Source organism: Benincasa hispida, chromosome 12 (genome assembly GCF_027475165.1).
Source record: "Benincasa hispida cultivar pf3 chromosome 12, pf3_genome.v1.1, whole genome shotgun sequence".
In the NCBI taxonomy this organism is placed as follows: Eukaryota; Viridiplantae; Streptophyta; class Magnoliopsida; order Cucurbitales; family Cucurbitaceae; genus Benincasa; species Benincasa hispida.
In genome coordinates, this window is record NC_143489.1 from 87,552,717 (window position 1) to 87,575,730 (window position 23,014).

Consider the following 23,014-nt stretch of genomic DNA (forward strand, 5'->3'; position numbering starts at 1 on the left):
TCTGCCTGTTATCAGCGGCAAACACATAGAGTGGAAGTATCAACTGATCCGCGAGATAGTGCATTGATGACGGGAAATTAGATGTCAATTTACTCGACAACTAAAATACCTTGGGCACAATATGTGATGCAGGTTCTTAAGGTATGCGTTGATAGTCATGCGTCGATGGTCATGCGTTGGAGTGACTATGCGTTAATGAATGTATACGATGACCATGCATCCTGTCACAAGTTTTCTTACACTCACACCAAGTATAACGCGAACACAAGTTTCTCGGGTCATCCAAGGTCGAACTCAGGGACTTGTAGCAAAATGAATGTGGTAATGTGCATGCAGCGGTTTGAATAAAAGAATGATGGAGGGGTTTCTACACTAACACTACTCCTACTCCTAGCTAACAGACAACGCAATGAGAATATGAATGAGCGGCAGAGACACGACAACTCTTGACATGAAACAAATGAATGGGGAAAATAGATAAAATGCAGAGATATTTTCATTGCAATACTTAAAAGTGACCGCAAGAGCAACCTTAGTCAATGCAAGCCATGTGATCATGCTACACACACTTGAGCCTAACTCTAGAACGTATGCGGTGGATATGCATAAGTGTCGAGATGACCACATAAAACCACCATATCCTACTTCCTGGACGCATGCAATATCCTATTCATAGGGTGCATATGCTGTGTGACAGCAAATGAAGCTTATCTCTAAGTTCCCCATTCTTATCTATGTGTTCCAATCCGCTCTCTCGAGTCTTAGATTTGGGTTTTAGACTACTTTCTCAAGTATGCCTAAATGATGAATGATGCGCTCATAGACAAGGTAACCGCAAGAACTTTGCTGACATAAGACTATTCCTATCTCTAGTGAACAATGCATACATTGCTTAATACGACCAACCACTTACCATCCCGAACAGTTGGTTGTTGCTGACTTTACTCATAGACAAGCATTGTGTTGGCCTATAGACAGACGTTGCTACAGCTTCATACTAAGCAAATAAGGTTACCCACACACTCACGCAACGCACATCTCTCAATGGTTTGCTACATGCTTCATATCCCTAATCCACATGACTAAGTATGCGATACTCAAGCAATCTCACTAAGTAATGCAATGAAGGTTAAAGATGCTAAGTAAAGAAGATAGAGATGGAGTCGAATGAAATAGAGAAATGCATTAAAAAAAAATTGTATTAATTCCTTAATCACAAAATGTATACAATACAATGTAAGAAGAGAAGGGAAAATGAAATGACCGGCTGGAAGCAAAGACTTGCTTCCAGCGGATGCGCGTCAAGGCTACCGGTGGTACCATGGATGGGTGGAGGAGCTTACTCTTTTGAGATCTAGCTCCGGTCGAAGGCTCCGGTCGTCACTCAGAATGGATGAAGGAGATGAAGAACTCTTAAGCGTCTTTTCACGCATTTGTCTAGGTCGTAGGGAAAACCCTGGGTTGCAGGGGTAATCGCCGGGCTAGTTGGAATTCTGCTCATTGGCTTCTTTATATAGAGCCTAGATCGCCGACAGCATTGATGGGCTGCTCTGATTCTGACATTCGGCGGGTTTAGTCCTTTCTGAACCTCTGCTGCCAATGGCGTGGTAGGTGAAATGTCAACATCATCTTTTGATTTTATCGAGGTAGATGCGTTGATGCATTCATTCCATCAACCTTGCGTTGATCCCTTTACCATGCGTTATTGTGTAGCCGCAATCATGTAGTGACCGCATTCACTTAATACCGCAACTCTAACAATGACCATAATCGCTTAACGAGCGCAACTCCCATGCGATGGACACATGCGGCTGATTATCGCAACATCCATGTGTTGATCGAACGCGTTCGTCTTTGCGATGGAGATTTTCTCTGCATGTGGTCGTCTATGCGGTGGTTCGATTTCCGCATTTGCGTCCACTTCCTGCGTTAGCTACAAAAATAGAACATTTAATGCATAATAATGCATAATATTGGGTTAGCTGAGATTCTTAATGTTGAACGCCGCAAGCTCAATTTCTTGTGAATTCCTAACATAATTGCCCTATATTCTGCTTAACAGCCCTCATAATTCTAAGTAAAAGGCCTAAGATGACATGCATTTCTACATGTCATCATGCATCGAGAGGACGTGATAGTCACGAAGATCACTATGGAGCACAATATTGTTGACTCATTTATGAAGGCTCTCACGGCTATAGTGTTTGACGGTCACCTCCAAACAATGGGTTTACGGAGCTGCCCACGACTGGACTAGGGCAAGTGGGAGATATTTATGTACTGGGCCTTAGCGCCCTAGTTTATTGTTTTGTACTAGTAGTATGTACACCCCACTCGCTTTAGGACAAGTGGGAGATTGTTGGGGATGATGCCTTAAACTTTTGTGTCATGTACTTTGTAAACACAGTTTTGAATAAATACTTATGATGTATAATATATGATATTTTCTTCACTTATTGTCTATGAACATTGGATGTTTTATTTGCTTTACCACAAATCAATAAACTAAAATCCCTGGTTGTCGTTTGTAACTTAAGCATGTATGTGGAGACATACAAGTGGATCATGTCTTAAGTGATAACCAAAATGGTCTATAGTATGTGGATATAGGAGGGAAACCTTATCTTGGTAACGTTACGAATGTAGCCTACTTTGTTGAATAGTTACAAGTGTTATGACTTGCTATAGATGGTCTGATCCTGATCATTCATGTGGGGAAATACGAGCGGGGGCGACCTATACAAAGAGTTCATATAAGACCTGACCACGAAGTGTTATAGTCCCGTTATATAATGTCATTCATGACAGAGACTTCATTTCACTAGGATGACCATAGGTAACATGACCTCGATCCTTAGTGAGTTGGGAACTTCTACCTTTTAGGGCGGTTCTTTGATTTGCATGGGTGCGAGTGGCCAGATCGCCGGCTCAAACTTACCACTTTGGGAATTTGTCTGATTTGGGAGCTGGGAACTCAGCTACACAAGATGGAATTCACTCCATCCCAAAGCAGGGGTAAGTAGATAGATTGCTCCCTTAGGGGCTAATCCCGGGGCTTGAACGATGTGGCGCCACACACCTTCTCATGGCCCGAGAGGTGTCCACATATAGTAAGACTACGTTGTATTGTTCATTAGAGGGATCAGTGGTACTTAAGAAGTTAGATGTAACTATAGGGAAAAAACAGTAAATTGGCTCAGCCGTACTTACGAGCATCTGTGAAGGGTTATCGTACTGTTGATTAGTTATATCCGATGGACACAGAAATATATCTATGGTAAGAAGAGTTTAACTATCGATCTTTAGTGGAATGTTTGGCAGTTAACAGATGTTGGATCTCATGGCTAAAAAGTTTAGTTAGCTATTCACGTACCGTTGAAGCTTCGAGCTATAGGTTCATAAGGTCCCTTTGGTAGCTTAATGGATTCAAGTTGAGAATCAGTTTTTGGGTCAGCTTGAAGTGTTCAAATTGACAAAAGGGAGTTCGATTATATATGATATGATTGAACGAGTCAATTAAATATGATATGATTGACATTATGTATGAGATACATTATTTGGAGGAAAATGGATATAAATATGATTTATATCTAATGGAGGAGAAAACACTATGGTTTATATGTGATATTAAACCATAGATTAATGAATATAATATGATTATATTTATTTGTTTATTTATTTTAATTGGACAATTATGGGATAATTGTGCCAACGCACTCGTCAAGCGATTGCGGTAATCGTGTCAAAGTTGCAGTATTAAGCGAATGTGGTCACTAAACGATTGCAGCTACACGATAACACATAATAGAGGGATCAACGCAAGGTTGGTGGAATGAACGCATCAACGTACATCTTGGGAAAATCAAAAGCTGATGTTGACATTTCACCTACCACGCTGTTAACTGCAGAGATTCAGAAAGGACTAAACGCGCCGCGAATGTCAGAATCAGAGTAGTCCATTAATGCTGTCGGAGATCCAAGCTCTATATAAAGAAGCCGATGAGCAAAATTTCAACTCATCTAGGGTTTTCGCCTGAGATTCGCCTTAGGGCGGATCCAGGGTTTTTCCCTGCGATCCAGACTAATATGTGAGAAGAAAGCTTGAGAGTTCTTCATCTCCTTCCTCCATTCCGAGTGACGACCGGAGCCTTTGACCGGAGCTAGATCTCGAGAGAGTCAGCTCCACCACCCATCCATGGCACCACCGGCAGCCTTGACACACATCTGCTAGAAGCAAGCCATTGCTTCCAGCCGATCATTTTATTTTCTCTTCTTTTCTTATATTGTATTATATTACATTTTGTGATTAAGGAATTAATACATGATGTGTTCAATGAATTTTTGTGTTTCCTTCGCTTCCATCTCCATTTTCTTTACTTAGCATCTTTAACTTTCATTGCATCACTTAGTGAGATTGCTAGAGTATCGCATACTTAGTCATGTGGATTAGGGATATGAAGCATGTAGCAAACCACCGAGAGGTGTGCATTGCATGAGTGTGTGAGTAAACCTTATTTGCTTAGTATGAAGCTATAGCTATGCCTATCTATAGGCAGATGCAACACTTGTCTATGAATAAAGTCAGCAATAACTAACTGCTTTGGAGGGTAAGTGGTTGGTCGCATTAAGTAATATAAGCTATTATTCACTAGAGATAGGATTAATCTTATGTTAGTAAAGTTTATGCGATTACCTTATCTTATGAGCGCTTCATTCATCATTTAGGCATACTTGAGAGAGTAGTCTAAAATCCAAATCTAAGACTCGAGAGAGCAGATTGGAACACATAAGTAAGAATGGGGAACTTAAAGATAAGCTCTGTTTGCTATCACACAGAGTATGCACCCTACGGAGAGGATATTGCATGCATCCAGGAAGTAGGATATGGTGGTATGCGACCGTCACGCTCATGCGACGAGAGCACGTGAGCGGGTTATGGAGGTTTAGGCAGGCATAGGCTTCCTGACAATATCGCAGATACATCACATACGTCCTAGAGTTAGACTCAAATATGTGTAGCATGATCGCATGGCTTGTGTTGACTAAGGTTGCCTTTGCGGTCACTCTTAAGGGTTGCAATGAAGACATCTCCACATTTTATCTATTTTTCCATCCATTTACTTCCTGTCAATAGTTGTCGTGTCTCTACCTCTCATTCTCATTCTCACTGCATTGTCTATTAGTTAGGAGTAGGAGTAGTGTTAGCTTAGCAACACCTCCATCATTCTTTTATTCAACTGTCACATGCACATTACTGCATACATCTTGCTACAAGTCCCTGAGTTCGACCTTAGATCACCTGAGAAACTTGCATTCGTGTTATACTTGGCGTGAGCGTAAGAAAACTTGTGATAAAACGCATGGCCATCGTATACATTTGTTAACGCAAAGTCATTCTAATGCATGACCACGACGCATGATAATCAACGCATACATTAAGAACATGCATCGCATATTGCGTCCACGAAATGTTAGTTGTTGAGTAATTGACATCTAATTTCCCGCCATCAAGTTTTTGGCATCGTTGACGGGAACTTGGCAGCTAATTGTCTGTTGAGTTTTGTGTCTCTGCAGGTACTTGGGAGTATTACAGCTTGTGTGACCAGGCTGCAAACAATATTGAAGTGTAAGCGATGCACTGAAAGCCAGTATTGACCCCAAGATAGAAAGGCAATCAGTCACATGAGCTGAAGGTAATTCTGAGCACATGGTGGCCAACATGAGCCCAATAATTGCCGAAAGTTCCAATGGTCAGGACAAGCTCTTGGCCCAAGCAGTTGAGAGTAATCTCCTACATGGAAGACCCCTTGCGGTGACAACACTCCTATTTTTCCAAGGACGTCTTCTACTCTATCTTTACCTTGCTTTCTTAGTTTGTTTTTATTTTTATTGTTATTTTGGATATATGGCTGCTTCCTTGGTTGTGGTATGTTTGCTCTTTGTAGGTGCAATAATAAGTCTCCTCGGGGCGCAATACAACGAAAGAATTCCTTTCATCCTTCAACGCATGGTTTCGATCGCGTGGATTCCAACGCATAATCACATGTGTTGTTCCGTCTAAGGTTCTTTTATTGCTATCTTTTATGCATTATCCTTTTGAAATTCTATTTTTCCCGATTGTGCTGCTTTGCGATATTTCTATGATGGTACGTATAATTCACCGCATCTTCTAATTAATCATCACAAGGAACTCCTTACTTTTATTAGCTTCTTCAATTTTTGAAAGTCTTAAGTTTTATTTTGTGTAAACCTTTGCTCAAACATTTATTACCGCATTCTTGTTGATTTTTCTTTTAGCTTTGCAGTGAAAACGCTGCCAACCTCTAAGTTTGGGGGTGGCAGCGGTCTTAAAGAATTGCGTTCATTGCATTGCGATCTTTTATAAAAAGGTGAGAATTTTGAGAATAATAACTTCACTGTCAACGTAATGGGGAAACCCATGTTGATAAGAGTGAAAGGCACTTACTTGTAGTTGGATGTCTGCATGACACACGTGGGAGCAAGCCAAAATGAAGGTAAGTTGCCAGGATCAACGCATAAGCGCAACTCCTCTATCTGGCGCAAGCCAAATCAAGAGAGACAAGAGTTGAGTTGAATATGGAACGCAACCGAAGTTAGATGCCCGCATGACACACGTGGGGGTAAGCCAAAACGAAGGGTGCAACCAGGTTCAACGCCGCATTTGAATAAGTAATCGCAAAGTTTTGAAATGTTTTGAACGAACGCATTCTCAAAAGCTAAATGCAAAGTTGCGGTGAATGAATAAAAAGTTTTTGAGCAAAGGCTTGCTGGATCTAAACTTAGAAAAGATCTTTTTGAAGAAGCAGCCAAAGTGGAGGAGAACATTGCAGCAATGGTTAGAGGTATGAGGAAATTATATTCTGAGAAGCTGGTCATCACAAAGAAAAGTTAGAAGGTGAGTTAGAATTTCTCGAGTATAACGCATGCTTGAGGATAAGCATGATTCTAAGTTTAGGGGTGTGATGACATGCAGAAATGCAAGTCATCTTAGGCGTTTTATTTAGAATTATGAAGGCTGTTAAGTAGAATATGCGGCAATTATGTTAGGAATTCATGAGAAAATGAGCTAGCATCGTTTAGCATGATGAATCTCGGCTAACCCATTATTATGCGTTATTATGCGTTCAATGTTCTATTTTTGTAGCTAACGCAGGAAGTGGACGCAAATGCAGAAACTAGACTACCACATAGATGACCACAAGCGAAGAAACTCTCCATCGCAAAGGAGAACACGTTCGATCAATGCATGGGTGTTGCGGTAATCAATCGCATGCGTCCATCACATGGGAATTGCGCTCGTCAAGCGATTGTGGTCATCGTGTCGAAGTTGTGGTATTAAGTGAATGCGGTCACTAAACGATTGCAACTACGCAATAATGCATAATAGAGGGATCAATGCAAGGTTGGTGGAATGATCACATCAACATACATCTTGGGAAAATCAAAAGTTGATGTTGACATTTTACCTACCACGCCGTTAGCCGCAAAGATTCAGAAAGGACTAAACGCGCCGCGAATGTCAGAATCAGAGCAGTCCATTAATGCTGTCGATGATCCAAGCTCTATATAAAGAAGCCGATGAGCAGAATTTCAACTCATCCAGGGTTTTCACCTGAGGTTCGCCTTAGGGCGGATCCAGGGTTTTTCCCTGCGATCCAGACTAATGCGTGAGAAGAAAGCTTGAGAGTTCTTCATCTCCTTCCTCCATTCCGAGTGACGATCGGAGCCTTCGACCGGCGTTAGATCTCGAGAGAGTCAGCTCCACCACCCATCCATGGCACCACCGGCAGCCTTGACACACATTCGCTGGAAGCAAGTCATTGCTTCTAGCCGGTCATTTCATTTTCTCTTCTTTTCTTATATTGTATTGTATTACATTTTGTGATTAAGGAATTAATACATGATGTGTTCAATGCATTTCTGTATTTCCTTCGATTCCATCTTCATCTTCTTTACTTACCATCTTTAACTTTCATTGCATCACTTAGTGAGATTGCTAGAGTATCGCATACTTAGTCATGCGGATTAGGGATATGAAGCATGTAGCAAACCACCGAGAGGTGTGCGTTGCATGAGTGTGTGAGTAAACCTTATTTGCTTAGTGTGAAGCTGTAGCTACGCCTATCTATAGGCGGATGCAATGCTTGTCTATGAGTAAAGGCAGCAACAACTAACTGCCCAGGAGTGTAAGTGGTTGGTCGCATTAAGTAATATAAGCTATTATTCACTAGAGATAGGATTAATCTTATGTCAGTAAAGTTTATGCGATTACCTTGTCTTATGAGCGCTTCATTCATCATTTAGGTATACTTGAGAGAGTAGTCTAAAATCCAAATCTAAGACTCGAGAGAGCAGATTGGAACACATAAGTAAGAATGGGGAACTTAGAGATAAGCTCCGTTTGCTATCACATAGCGTATGCACCATACAGAAAGGATATTGCACGTCCAAGAAGTAGAATATGGTGGTATGCGGCCATCACACTCATGCGGCAAGAGCACATGAGCAGGTTATGGAGGTTTAGGCAGGCATAGGCTTTCCGACAATATCGTAGATACATCGCATACGTCCTAGAGTTAGGCTCAAGTGTGTGTAGTTGATCTCATGGCTTGCGTTGACTAAGGTTGCCCTTGCAGTCACTCTTAAGGGTTGCAATAAAGACATCTCCACATTTTATCTATTTGTCCATCCATTTACTTCATGTCAATAGTTTTCGTGTCTCTACCTCTCCTTTTCATTCTCATTGTGTTGTCTGTTAGTTAGGAGTAGGAGTAATGTTAGCTTAGCAGCCCCTCCATCATTCTTTTATTCAACCTCCGCATGCACATTACCACATACATCTTGCTACAAGTCCCTGAGTTCGACCTCGGATCACCCGAGAAACTTTCTTTTGCGTTATACTTGGCGTGAGCGTAAGAAAACTTGTGATAAGACGCATGGTCATTACATACATTTGTTAACGCAAAGTCATTCCAACGTATGACCACAACGCATGATAATCAATGCATATATTAAGAACATGCATCGCATATTGCGTCCACAAAATTTTAGTCGTTGAGTAATTGACATCTAATTTCCTGCCATCAATCTTCGTACCGAGCCCTGATGAATTTTGTAATCATATTATGCAGCTGTTGAACTGATAAGAAGGCAACAGAGGTAGATTGTTGTGGCTAGTTTTCTTGCAAGACAACCTTTCCCCTGTCATCGGCTTTGGTAGTTGGAGCTTGACACATCTCAGCAGTTTCTCGAGTCTGCATTTGATCTCTTGAGGTTGTGATTTCACGATTTTTCTCCTTAATAGCTTTCATTAAGAGATTTATCTTCCTCCCCATCTCTGCCATTATTGACTCAGTCGTTATGTCAACCGTCATGATAGACACTATATCAAAGTGTGATTCTTTCTCTGATTGATTATTAGCAAGAATAGAGTTGTCGAACAAGAGATTTTCTCTGATGACAATCCCACATTTAGAAAATTCAATCAACTGTTCCCAGACTTTCTCCACGATGACAGAGCCTTGTTCTTGCTCATGCAGGATCCCCTTTGAGTGACTCTGAGTGACAGGTCCCGTATATGAGTCGTTTGTAGTAGTTGATTTGGTGCAACTTTCTTTTGTGCCATTTGTTGATTTGTTGATTTGGATGACGAGAGAAAGATGAGAGGTAGAGATGTCCCACTGGACGTGCCAAATTGTTCACACGAGGTTTCTGAAGAAACTTGTTTCGTGGAGTTGAACTTGTGTTGATGCAAAATTTGATGCAGATGTGATTTGATCTCTAGTACTTGATCCTCTTATTCTCTCTCAATTGAATGCATATTCTTGACTTGAGAAAGCAGAGCATATGATGTTCTTGAAGTTGCAATATTGGAAGAATCTTTGTACGTTCAAATTAATTTTATTTAATCCAAGGTCATGATGAAAACACATAGTGTCATCATGAGTTGTCAATTTATGTTTTCAATTTCAATTTGGGACATATGTCAACCTTTAAATAGTCCCAAATTCAATTATTTGTAATTTTGCCATTAATTTGGTAAATGACGTGACATTTTGTGATTGATCCAAAATTTCTGATTCAACATCACGATCAAAGAGGTCAATCCACACTTAACAACATGTTTGCTAAGTGTCCGCACTTGGTTTCACCACATCACTATAGAAGATTTTCCTTCGTTTTTGTTCTGATCGTAACTTTTTCATTTGAGTTCCAATTGAAGTAATTCAAAATGTGTTAGAATCGTTATTTTGAGCTCTACGCAATAACACTTCAAATACTCAAATTATAAGTAAATTAATTTAGGTTTGTTATCATCAAATTATTAATTAATTAACTAAAATTAATTAATTTGAAATTAAGAGCCAAAAAGCCAACATATTAATGGTCATGTTACATAATTGGCACAAAAAATATGTAACAAATGGTCCTCCTATTGGGGTTGATGCCTCAAAGTCTCGTGTTCTGTAGTTTGTAAACAGTTTGTATGAACGCTTGTGTTGTATTATATATGATATTTACTTCACATCTTGTATTTTTGCTCAGTTTCTTGTTTTAGTTGCTTTACCACAAACCAATAAACATAAAATCCCTGGTTATATGTATGTGACTCAAGCATGTATGTGGTGACATACAAGTGGATCATGTCTTGAGTGATAACCAAAATAGTCTGTAGTATATAGATATAGGAGGGAAACCTTATCCTGGTAACGCTACGAATGCGGCCCGCTTTGTGGAATGGTCACAAATGTTATGATTTGTCACAGATGGTCTGATCCTGATCATTCGTATTGGGGACAGGTGAGCGGAGGTATCCTATACAAAGATTTTGTACAAGACTTGACCACGAAGTGTTAATGTCTTGTTATATAACACCGTTCATGATAAAGACTTCACTTCACTAGGATGACCTTAGGTTACATGACCTCAATCCTGAGTGAGTTGGAAACTCCTGCCATTGAGGGCGGCGCTTTGATTTGTATGGGTGCAAGTGGCCAGGTCGCCGATTCAAACCTACCATTTTAGGGATTCATCTGATTTGGGAGCTAGGAACTCAGCTACACAAGATGGAATTCACTCCTTCCCCGAGGCAAGGGTAAGTAGATAGACAGCTCCCTTAAGGGCTGATTTCGAGGCTTGAACGATGTGGCGCCACACACCTTCTCTTGGCCCGAGAGGTGTTCACAAATAGTTGGATTATGTTGTATTATTCATTAGAGGAATCAGTATTACTTAAGGAGTGAGATATAACTACAGGGGCAAAACGGTAATTTGGCCCAACTATACTTATGAGCATCTGTGAAGGGTCATCGTATTCATGATTGCTTATATTCGATGGACACATAAATATATCTGAGATAAGAAGAGTTCAGTTGTTGGTCTTTAGTGGAATGTCTGACAGTTAATGGATGGTGGATCTTCTGGCTAAAGAGTTTAGTCAGCTATTCACGGATCGTTAGAGCTTCGAGCCATGGGTTCATTAGGTCCCCTGGGTAGCTTGGATAAAGTCGAGAACCAGGGTTTGAATTAATTTAAAATGTTCAAATTGACAAGAGGAAGTTCGATTATATATGATATAATTGGACTGATTAATTATATATGATATAATTGGCTAAATGTATGAGATAAATTATTTTGGAGGAAATTAGATATAAATATGATTTATATCAAGTAGAGGAGAAAATACTATAACAGATATGTGATATCAAACTATAGGATAAAAATATATTATGATTATATCTATTAATTAATTAGTTGATTAATTATATGATAATTAATCCAAAAATTCACATTCAGACGTGGGTTAGTGGGGCAATGTCGGTTATTGTAACCGATGAATTAAAATGAAAATAGTTTTCATTTTGATCAATCGTCCAAAAGAACTCGGAAGAGCACGTTGTTGAAAAAGAAAACGATCGCTTAAGAATTTCGAGAGTCTATACGATAGTCATCTCCGCCTAAACGATCATCCTCCTCGCGCCTAAACGATCGCACACTATTTCCTACACAATCGCATAGCTTCTCTAAATGATCGTATAGTGGGCCGATTTTGTTAAACAATCGTATACCATTTCTTAAATGATCGTTCAGTAAAACTTACATGATCATGTAGTTTCTCCTAAACGATAAACATTCTGCTATGCGATAGTGTCTTTTTCCATCCTACTGCGTATCGCCTACACGATTTGTGTTTCCTCCTTCCTCTATCAAATTCATCAAAGATCACGCTTTGGGTTCTCACTCTGAGAATACCCAAGGCTCTTTTCTGGTGGTGTCGTCCCCATGGTATTCGTGCTGCTGCAGTCGACGCTTCCACTGGGCGTTGGTAGATCGCGTGGAGGTTTTCCACTGCTTTGAGTGTTGAAGTTTGAAGAACGTCTTCAACTGTTATGGCACTCTTTCCCTTGTTATTTCGTTGTTCATAGCATGCCGATAATTAGAGTTTGTTTGCATAACTGTATGTTTTGAATATATAATGTGTATTTTGGTTACGGTGAGATCGGAACGATCCGAACGCGCTCATGGAACTCTTGGGTAAGAGATCCTTCACCTCCGGTCCAGTTATGCAATATAAAAAAAATTGTATATGATATGGACCAACAAATGGCAATCATTCCACTTACACAAAAAATTATATAAACGTCCATCCAAATTATCTATCTGATAGATATGTTCGACAACTTCCTTCTACCTCCCAAATTCAAGTTCATACTTATCTGTTTGCCATGATACAAGGGTTTTTTTTTTATTAACTTGGAAAAAAAAGTTTATCAAAAAGTCATTTTCATTTACACTTCTGATAAAAACTACTTAAAATAAAAACACTATGCGATTGACAACTCTTTCTCAAAGTGTTTTTAAATACAAGTTTGTTTGGTTTGTTAGCAGAGGGTGCCCGAGATGACCGCTGACGGTGGTGGTTGGATGTGGTCAGAGTTGTTGGCCGTTGGCAGCGGTCACTAGAGTGGCAACAGAGGCATCATTGGTTGAGTGCACTATTATCAAGTTAGTGAACATAGGTATAAATATTGATGACTTACAAAATTGGACCGTCGAATATTCAGTTGGATTTTTAACCAAACTCAAACAATTCATAGCAACTCATACCTTCACCCGAAACATCCATTAATGTAATGTAAAAGGAGAAGATAAAAAGGTGGAAGTATGAAATAATAAAAGGTGGTATATAGAAAGGTCATAAAGGGGTAATTGGTATACGTGTAGATCGTTCCACTTTAATTTACATATTATATAAAAATTCACAAAGCAAAATTCTCTAAAAAAATCTTTCTTCCTCGTTCCTACGTACTTTTATATATATTATAGATCATAGGGATAGATTATCTAATTCTTGAGAAATTGTGATTAGATAGCTAAGGTGAGGTATTGATTAGATAGCTAAGGTGAGGTATACTTCCAAATATAGCTAATTTACCCCCAATCCAACTGTAGTTTCTGCATTAAACAAGGCAGTATCTTTGATCTCATCTCTCCAATTTTAAATTTACTTTTCATGTTCTAGATTTTGTGGACCAACTTATCTTTAGATTCTATATTTGTTTGAATTTTTAACTAAATTTTACGCGTCTAATTTCTTCTTCAAGCATTTCATTCATAATCCACATATTGAAGGTGATTTATGTTCTGAATTTTAGTTGTTGCATTTTTATTCTCTTGTTTTTGAATTTAACTTTCTCATATGCTGAGATGCAAAATGATATCAATGAATATCAAATGACAAGTTCTTTTATGCAGATACAGAGAAGTGTCTAAGGTACCTTAAGGTGTATCACAAACCTAAAAAATGAAAAAGAAAAAACATAAATTAAAAGTTTTTTAAAATTGAACCTAAAACAAACAAGGATCTTTTTCAAGAATGATGTATTTTTCGGCTCACAATTTTTGGACCGATTCCTAATATGTTTGATTGAATATCTATTTACGCTTTATGGACTCTATAGATAAATATTGACGTTCTAAATTGGCATCTTCTTATGGAATGAAGACAGAAAATCACAAGAAAAAGAAGAAAAAAAGGAAGAAAGAAGTTTGAATGACGTTGGAGATCTCTCCAACTTGTAATTGACGTAAGGTTATGTGGTAGTAAGGAGAAGGTTTTGTGAAAGTTGGAGAGGAAAATGAAAAGTAAGGTGGTAAGGGAAGGAGGAAAAGTTGATGAGGAAATAAAGATCGGGGGAAATAGAGTTGAGGATTGAATTCAAAACTGTATGGGTAGCGGGTAAAATAAAAACGGTCATAACGAGGCAAAAGTTCCACCGAATATTCCGTGGAATCCAAAAAACCGAAGTTTGAAGCAAAGAGGGGTAAATTGGGAAAATGAGGCACCGGAAAACCACATAATGAGGCATCGACAACCAGAGATCCTGGTTTGACCAACGTACATTAAAAACCGGCCTCGAATGATTGGTTTTGATCCCTCTTTGACCGAACCAAATTTTTCGAAAAACGCCATCTCTAAGCTTTTTCCCCCTTTTTAAAAACCTAATAATTTCCAACAATCCAAATCCCACACTCTTTTTCTCTCTGTTTCTTCATTTTCTTTTTCCTTTGTTTCTTTGTTTTTGGACCCCTTTTTCTTCTGGGGTTCTTCTATTGAGTTAATAGCAGCTGGAGGAGAGAGAAATTTGAGTTTCTCTCTCTTCTGCTGAAATCCCTTTTGTTTTTTCCATTTTTGTTTTCTGCCCATTGCTGAAAAATCTGTCTTCTATTTGGGATTTGTTCTTTTTTTTGTGTGTGTGTGTGTGTGTTTCTGGGAGCGAATTAGGGTTTCATCTCTCTGTTGGGGGTTGAAAGGACGCGGCCCAATCTATAGTCGCCATGAATATGATGCGTCGCCTTAAGAGCATTGCTTCTGGTCGGACTTCGATTTCTTCTGAACCTGTGAGTTTCATTTTCATTGTCTTTTTTTTTTTTTTTTTTTTTTTTTTTTCAGTTATGGGAAATTGGAGTTGGAATTGGAGAAATTTCGAACGCTCAATCCACTGGAATCTGGAAACTGGAAACTCACCTGATAATTACATACCCTTCGTTTTGTTCTTTCCTTTCTTTTAAGCTTTTTAATTTTGAGCTAATGGATATTGTCATATTGTCATCGGAACAATATATATAAATATATATAATAAAGAAAATAGGTCACTTGGTTCCTCTCGTCGAGTTTATTCATAAATTGGGTTCTTCGAATGAAAATGGGCTTACTGGTGATCGTCGTTTAAGATCTATGTCGTGGTGCAACAGTATGCATTGTTTCGCTTATCATAATTGAGATACTTTCAATGCTATGCTATGGTATTCTGATGTTTCACTTTCATCAATTTTGATCTTTTCCTCTTAATGTGTTTTCTAAGGGTGGAGATTTTGGCATAAAGCGAGCAAAAGTTGATCAAGAAACTGAACAAAAGGTTGATGGGGTTTCCGATGACATCGGAAGAGTTGCCTCTGGTTTAGAGCCGGATTTGGCTTCAACCTCTTTGGATGATGCTGCGAGCACATCAAACATTTCATCAACAGCTGGAACAGAAAAAACTGGTTTTGATCACCTTCCAAGAGAAATGCGTGAAATGAGAATTAGGGATGAGAAATTCAACCATGACGAAAAGGTTATTCATAGATAACTTCAAATTTAAGTTTAGCTCTCTGTTTTGTTGTTGTTTTCTCTTCCTTCTTTCTTTCTTTCTTTCTTTTTTTTTTTTTGGAAAAAAAAACCTCTTTCCATATTTTCCATTTTTGTCATTCCAATTTCACCCTGTACACTATAAAATCAACTCTCTGTATTGAACTTATAGCAGTCAAGGTACAACCATCTTGTATACTTCGATATTTATCCTATATGGAAAATGTCTGTGTGATGGACTTGGATACAAGCCATAAAACAGAAACAAATATTGAGATTCTGTTTATTATGCTTCTGTTCTAGGATTTGGAACCTGCTGTTGTGAATGGCAATGGAACAGAAGCCGGTCAGATAATTGCAACTACAGTTGGTGGTCGAAATGGAAAACCGAAACAGGTGACTTTTCATAATCAGCTTATTATATTTCATTTGGTAGCATTTCTCCTCCTCTCTGTATCTCCAACTAACACTCTAGATCTCGGAGAATAGAAAGTTATGATATATTTTATTGTAACCTTTCGAATCAAATCATATGGTCTCTGATTTTTTGTAATTGGGGTAGAGTTTGAAAATTTTCTTTCCTATATTGTAACTTTGTTGTAGACAATCTCCTATATGGCAGAGCGTGTGGTCGGTACTGGTTCTTTTGGCGTTGTCTTTCAGGTACTTGATTCTACTGTGCCTGTTCTGGTTCTTTTTAGATCCTGAGGTTGGTGCAACTTTTGAATTCACTTGTACATTTTTATAGGCTAAGTGTTTGGAAACAAATGAAGCTGTAGCAATAAAAAAGGTGCTGCAGGATAAGCGATATAAGAACAGGGAACTCCAGATTATGCGCATTCTTGACCATCCTAACATTGTTCAACTAAAACATTGTTTCTTTTCCACTACTGATAAAGATGAGCTGTACCTCAACCTCGTCCTGGAATATATATCCGAAACTGTCTACAAAGTTTCTAAGCATTATATCAGGATGAACCGGAGTATGCCCATTATATATGTGCAGCTCTATACATATCAGGTAAACTTTCAATCAACAATGGATTGCTGTTGATGGCATGAGTAGTATTTTAATTTTCAATTTGTAGTTCTTGCTGCATTTGGCTGTTGCAGTTCTACAAATACGTTCAGTAACCCTTGTTCTCACTTTCCAGATTTGTCGGGCTCTAAATTACTTGCATCATGTTGTAGGGGTATGTCACCGTGATATTAAGCCTCAGAATTTGCTGGTAGGTCTTTTTCCCTTTTTCCACCATCCAACAATTCCTTTTGTTTCGTTTTCTTATTAGCTTGTTTGTTTTTATTCCCCCTCCTCCTAGAAAAACCAGAGAGAGAGGGAGAGAACTAAAGAACTAAAGATAGGCTGACAAAAGGAGCTGAATCAAATTTAAATAACTGTATAGGAAGGGCTGAAATCTGAATGAATAGGGCCTAATGGAGAATTATAGACCTTAAAAATTTTTACCCCCCACCCAAGGCATTGACCTAGCAACTAGCAAGAGACTCCTCAAGCTTAATGCCATTATTCCCCCCAATTTAAAATTGTCACCATCTCGAAGATACAAGAAAAGGCAAAGGGGATTGAAGCCTCCATCATAAAACATCAATCTCTTTAACAGCTCCAAAGATGTGATCCAGACTTGAGTGTTTTTAATTTTTAAAAACTATATCCATTGCTTTTCTGAAAAATGTTCAGAAAAGTGGTATTGTGCGACATTATACAAGGGGATCTAATTGAGAATGGCACTACCTACCTGCATTGCATTCTATTTGCACATGTATGGCTGCGTATGGTACTACCAAGTCGTCAAAGGTATTATGTGACATTATACAAGGGGATCTAATTGAGAATGGCACTACCTACCTGCATTGCATTCTATTTGCACATGTATGGCTGCGTATGGTACAACCAAGTCGTCAAAGGTATTGTGTGACATTATACAAGGGGATCTAATTGAGAATGGCACTACCTACCTGCATTGCATTCTATTTGCACATGTATGGCTGCGTATGGTCAACCAAGTCGTCAAAGGTTGGCCAAAACATTAAATTGTTGACAATGTTTCCATGTTAACAGTTATTTAAGTACACTTTGTATAAACCTGTTGGTAAGGAACTTCAAGCGTGCTTATTATGATGTTGAGTTAAAATGTACGTGCATAGATGATCTTGTGATACACTTGATACGAAATTAATGTGGAAGAAGTAGACAGACTAGGTCTCCCGAAAAGAGGTTCCTTAAACTGAAAGATAAGGTAGAAGTGATGGGTAGTTACCTTTTACCTGCTGTTCACTTTCTTCTACACATTGTGCAGGTTAATCCTCACACTCATCAACTAAAGATATGCGATTTTGGGAGTGCAAAGATGTTGGTATGCATATACATCTGAATTTGGATGTGACTTTTATCTGGTGAAGTTTATTAATTTATGACCTGATGTGACTTAATTTTCAATTTCAGATGCCAGGGGAACCTAATATATCTTATATTTGTTCACGGTATTATAGGGCCCCAGAACTCATATTTGGGGCAACAGAGTATACCAATGCCATAGATATGTGGTCCGTAGGTTGTGTAATGGCTGAGCTTCTTTTAGGACAGGTTGGTCCTCATTTTGGTGGCTGTTGAAAATTTGTTGTAGGGAATTGTCTAACTCACTCTTAGTGGTTCAGATAATACTGTGTTTTGATTTCATAATTTTTTCATCATATGTACATCTATCCATTCTTTTTGGCGTAGCATGGTTTATGCCAGAGAGATTTTTTAAAATATTGGGTTATTTCAATGCCATTTTGTTGATCTTTCTGATGTGTGACATGAAAATTGTTTGCAGCCTCTTTTTCCTGGTGAAAGTGGTGTTGATCAATTGGTAGAGATCATCAAGGTATAACCGACCTTCTGTTGACTTGATTTGTGTCTTTTTACTGTTTCACTTGCCTGATTTTTATTTTTTCCCTTTACACATGGATTAGATATTGGGAACACCAACCAGGGAGGAAATCAAGTGCATGAACCCAAACTATACAGAATTCAAATTTCCTCAAATTAAAGCACACCCGTGGCATAAGGTCTCTTTCATTTTTGTCGAAAATTTAGTCATTTCATTCGACTTGATTTTTTATTTTTACTAGTATTATTATGAGGGTGGAATTCTCAATGAAGTTGTAATCTCCAGATATTTCACATGAGAATGCCTGCTGAAGCCATCGATCTTGTGTCAAGATTTCTCCAGTATTCGCCCAACTTACGTTGCACCGCGGTAAGAATCTTTACTTTTTTTAATATGACTTTGTTTCTCTGAAATTGCAAATAGTCTATTCCCTGATGTGTTACGACAGTTTTTAGTTTCTTTTTAATCATATTCGTGCTACATAATTGTGTAATGTCTGATGAGTGCCGCTGTTAACCAAATGTTTCTAATTGTTTTGACAGCTCATAGCAATAACTCTCGGTTTTTTTCTTTCCAAAAAAAAAAAAGGCTTATAATCTTCCTTGTATGAGTTTCGTTATTTTGTCATCTACTCTACGAAGAAGATGTATTGAATGTTCCAGCCAAATTTTCAAAACTTAAAAGAAAAAAAAAAGGTAGTTTAAAATAACTTTGTTTTTATTTTTGGAAATGGACTACGAATTTAGACGTTTCTTTAAGAATGGTAAAAGTTAAAGTAAAGAAATTATGAGGATACAAACATAAATTTTATAAACAGAAAACAAAAATTGAAATAATTATCAAACATGCCTACACATTACGCATATGAGTTCACTTTGTGTGTTTTCTCTTCGTTCCAAAGTTCACTGTATATGATTTTATCTATGAATTTTGTGGAATGCCTCATTCCGTCTCTGCCATCATTTTTATTTAAAGGTTGACCTAACTTTTCTTTAACTAATTTTATAATATTCGTGATAATGACATGACATTAAAAGAGTATAATTATAAGAGAGACTTAAGGCTTGAAACGTTACGGGGAGAACTAAATGAAACTATAAAAACTTCAGCTACAGTTATTTGTTGTCTATCTCAACACAGTGTCTATGTTAGTTAAGGTGTCTGTTATATCATTACGATCATAACAATCCAAGGAACTAATATACTTTATCATAGTTTATAATCAATCTTAACAATTAAGTGGGTTTTCTTTAATCGCAGTTGGAGGCTTGTGCACATCCCTTTTTTGACGATTTGAGAGATCCGAATGCATGTTTACCTAACGGTCAAGCACTACCGCCATTGTTCAATTTCACAGCACAAGGTAAAACCAAATTCATCATCATTTTCAATGCGTTAATGAAACTATTCTTGTTGATTCTGAATCGAAATCACCTGCAGAACTTGCTGATGCATCAACTGAATTGCGCCATCGCCTCATACCTGAACATGCACAAAATTAAAATAACGTGAATATGGCGTCTGAATATTGTTGTTCTTTAGCCAAACCAACCCCGGAAGATCATCCATCCACAGTAGATCCATCATCACTGTCATTAACAACCTGCTCGTAACACGGAGAATCAAAGGGCATGAACACACACCTCGTGAAGGAAGCACAGAAGCAGGTGTGCTGGCTAACGAGGCTTGTCTAAGTATTAACTTTAACACTCAGCTTCATGGCAGGTGTTTTTTTTTTTTTTTTTTTTTTGACAATGTATGAGAATCTCAATTTGTTGGATGAATATAGGCTTCTTGGATGTATGTATACTATTCAATACGAGTTTTGGTTTAGCACAAAGAATCAGATCGCTAAGCTAACCCCCATTCAATCTCTTTTTGTCGGCTTAGTTTATTCTGATATGTGCTTTGGCAGCATGAGAATGAAAATGAACGGCGGGGGGTTCTTTTTTAGTGTATTACAGTTGAACTGGCACGAGTTCCACTTCCAGTATTACAGTTAATGTTTTATCTAATTCAGCTTTGTTCGAGGGTTTGGTTAAGATCAAGACTTTTTGTTTTTTTTCCTTTTGGAAAATGTATTGTAATTAAAATGTGAGGTGGGGGAATCGAATCTCTGATTTTGAGATCAATAGTACAAGTATTACATTCATATTGACAATCAAAATTATTTAGTTTAATATAATCAAAGATAATTGGATTTGGGTATTATAAAGGAAGATATATTAAAAGGTTGCAATCTTTAAAAAGATCTTTTTAGACTATTTTGTCCCTTATTAAAGTTTAAATTTACAAAACAATGCCACTTAATAATAAAATTAACAAAGCAATACTTGTAAATTTAAACAATGTCATTCGATTGCTATGCACCAAGTGGATAGTGCGAAAAGAACCGCGACGTTTAATTGCTAAAGAAAAAAATGCCCATTCAATTATCACCTAATAATGATTTAATTGCTAAAGATTTTTTTCGTGGAAACTGATATTTAACATAACCTAATTAGCTCGATAACCCAATTATAGTCTAAATATATAAATTAAAGTCTAAATATCTCAACATTTGCAAAGGATAAATTATTATTATTATTTTGTTAAATATGATTGGTGGAAGATTCAAACTACAAACATTTGTTCGTATTTATATGCCATTTGAGATAGTAAAATTATATACAATTAAAATGAAGGAAATGTTCAATTATCAAATTAATTGCTTAAACAAACTTATTATTAACCTATGAATGGAAAACTTAATTAATTACTTTATGGTACGTTTAATTTTAATGTAAAAAAAAATAATCAATCACCTATTCAACCTAATTAATCTTATTTGTGCTCATTTAACAAATTGTTACAACTTTTTAAAAACAAATCGTGATTGTGGTTTTTGAAATAAAACGAACTTTTATTAAAGAGGTCTTTTTAGATATAAAAAAATATTTAAAAATATTTACACGTTATAGAAAAAGTTCCAAAAATACAAATACTTCTAGAATTTTTTGTTATAAAGTATAAATATTTTTTGAAATTTTCAATTTATAAGAATTTTTCTTTATTAAAATTCCAACTGAAATATGTATAAATGGAGGATACATTCACAAAATTCATATGCTTTTTTGTTTGTCATTGATGGTGGCCTCTTTCGAAACAAAAGGCGTGCCTGCTACCACGTGACATGATCCTAGCGGAGATCAACTCATACACCACCAACATACCCTCATTGAAAGTTGTTTTTATCCCATATGACTTTGTAAAGTTTTCTATAGGTTTTTTCCCACTATTGTCATTTTTCTTAACATTTATTCCTTTTTACTTTATATGTAAATAATTATGGCGATATTGTAAATTGACAACCTACATATTATAGAATGGCATGAAAGAAATTTGATTGACTAAATAGAGATTGTGAATGACATATATAAAAGAGATTGAACACCAACTCACATGAAAGAAGAAAATTATTGGTGAAGAGTATCACGAGTTATCGCAAAGAAAAACTTACACTGTTGAAGACAGATATGAAGTTTTATTCTCTCATTTTATAAAATAGCAAGCTTAATTTTTAGCTTTATGATTATCAAATTCTCTTTATAAGAGAGTAGATAATTCGTTAATGCCCTTGGTAATTTCATGGTCATATATGATGAGTAGAGATAGAGACCAAAATTTGAGATCAACAATATATAATATAATTTAAAGCATTTAACATTGTTAATCACTATGTTGGTACTCACGTTTAAACTCCTAGCAAAACCACTTCAATAATAATTTCAAATCCGATTAGACTCGAGCCACTTCTGTGACTCCTATAATTCCTCTACAATATATATATACACACATATATATATACATACATACACACACATATATATATAATACAACAATTTATTTGGTAAATTTAGCTTGGATTATGTTAATCTATTAATTATATTTTATAAAACTAAAAATTTTTAGATCAACTAAAAAACAGCATTTAGATAAAATAAGTAACTTTTTTAAAATTGAATACATAATAATTTTAAATAATTTTAAATTAAATTAATGAAGATTTAAATGCACTCATAAGATTAAGGTGAGTTAATTCGACAATAATTTGCATGACCTTTCTCTTTAGAAATTGGAGATTCCATCCCCATTTCTATAGTTACAGTATTAAAAAAAACACTGGTGAAAAAAATGTATATATAAAACTTGGAATGTAATAAATTTTAGACTCATTTTATTGTGATTTGAAAGCAATTGTATGGAGTTTAATTTGGAATTTCAAAAAGTGAAAAAACTCTTCAATCTCGTACAACTAATAAGTGGTAATTTTTCCGTCCAATTATTATATATGTTGAAATTAATTAAAATTAACTCAATAATTTATCGAATCTTATAATTATACCAAAAAACTTATAATTGGTTGCCAATTATTTTACATGTTGAAATTAATTAAAATTAACTCAATAATTTATTGAATCTTATAATTATA

General features: G+C 36.9%; 1 protein-coding gene across 1 annotated transcript; it reads left to right on the plus strand.

The window, feature by feature from the left end:
• Window positions 1-14,235: 14,235 nt before the first annotated feature.
• SK32 (shaggy-like protein kinase 32) lies at window positions 14,236-20,383 on the plus strand. Its single transcript, XM_039021666.2, has 13 exons — window positions 14,236-14,922; window positions 15,387-15,638; window positions 15,956-16,048; window positions 16,256-16,315; window positions 16,401-16,673; window positions 16,807-16,881; window positions 17,968-18,024; window positions 18,114-18,254; window positions 18,487-18,537; window positions 18,626-18,721; window positions 18,829-18,912; window positions 19,804-19,906; window positions 19,984-20,383. The coding sequence occupies exons 1-13, from the start codon at window positions 14,860-14,862 to the stop codon at window positions 20,043-20,045; spliced, it is 1,410 nt and encodes a 469-aa protein (XP_038877594.2). The 5' UTR covers window positions 14,236-14,859; the 3' UTR covers window positions 20,046-20,383.
• Window positions 20,384-23,014: the final 2,631 nt, after the last annotated feature.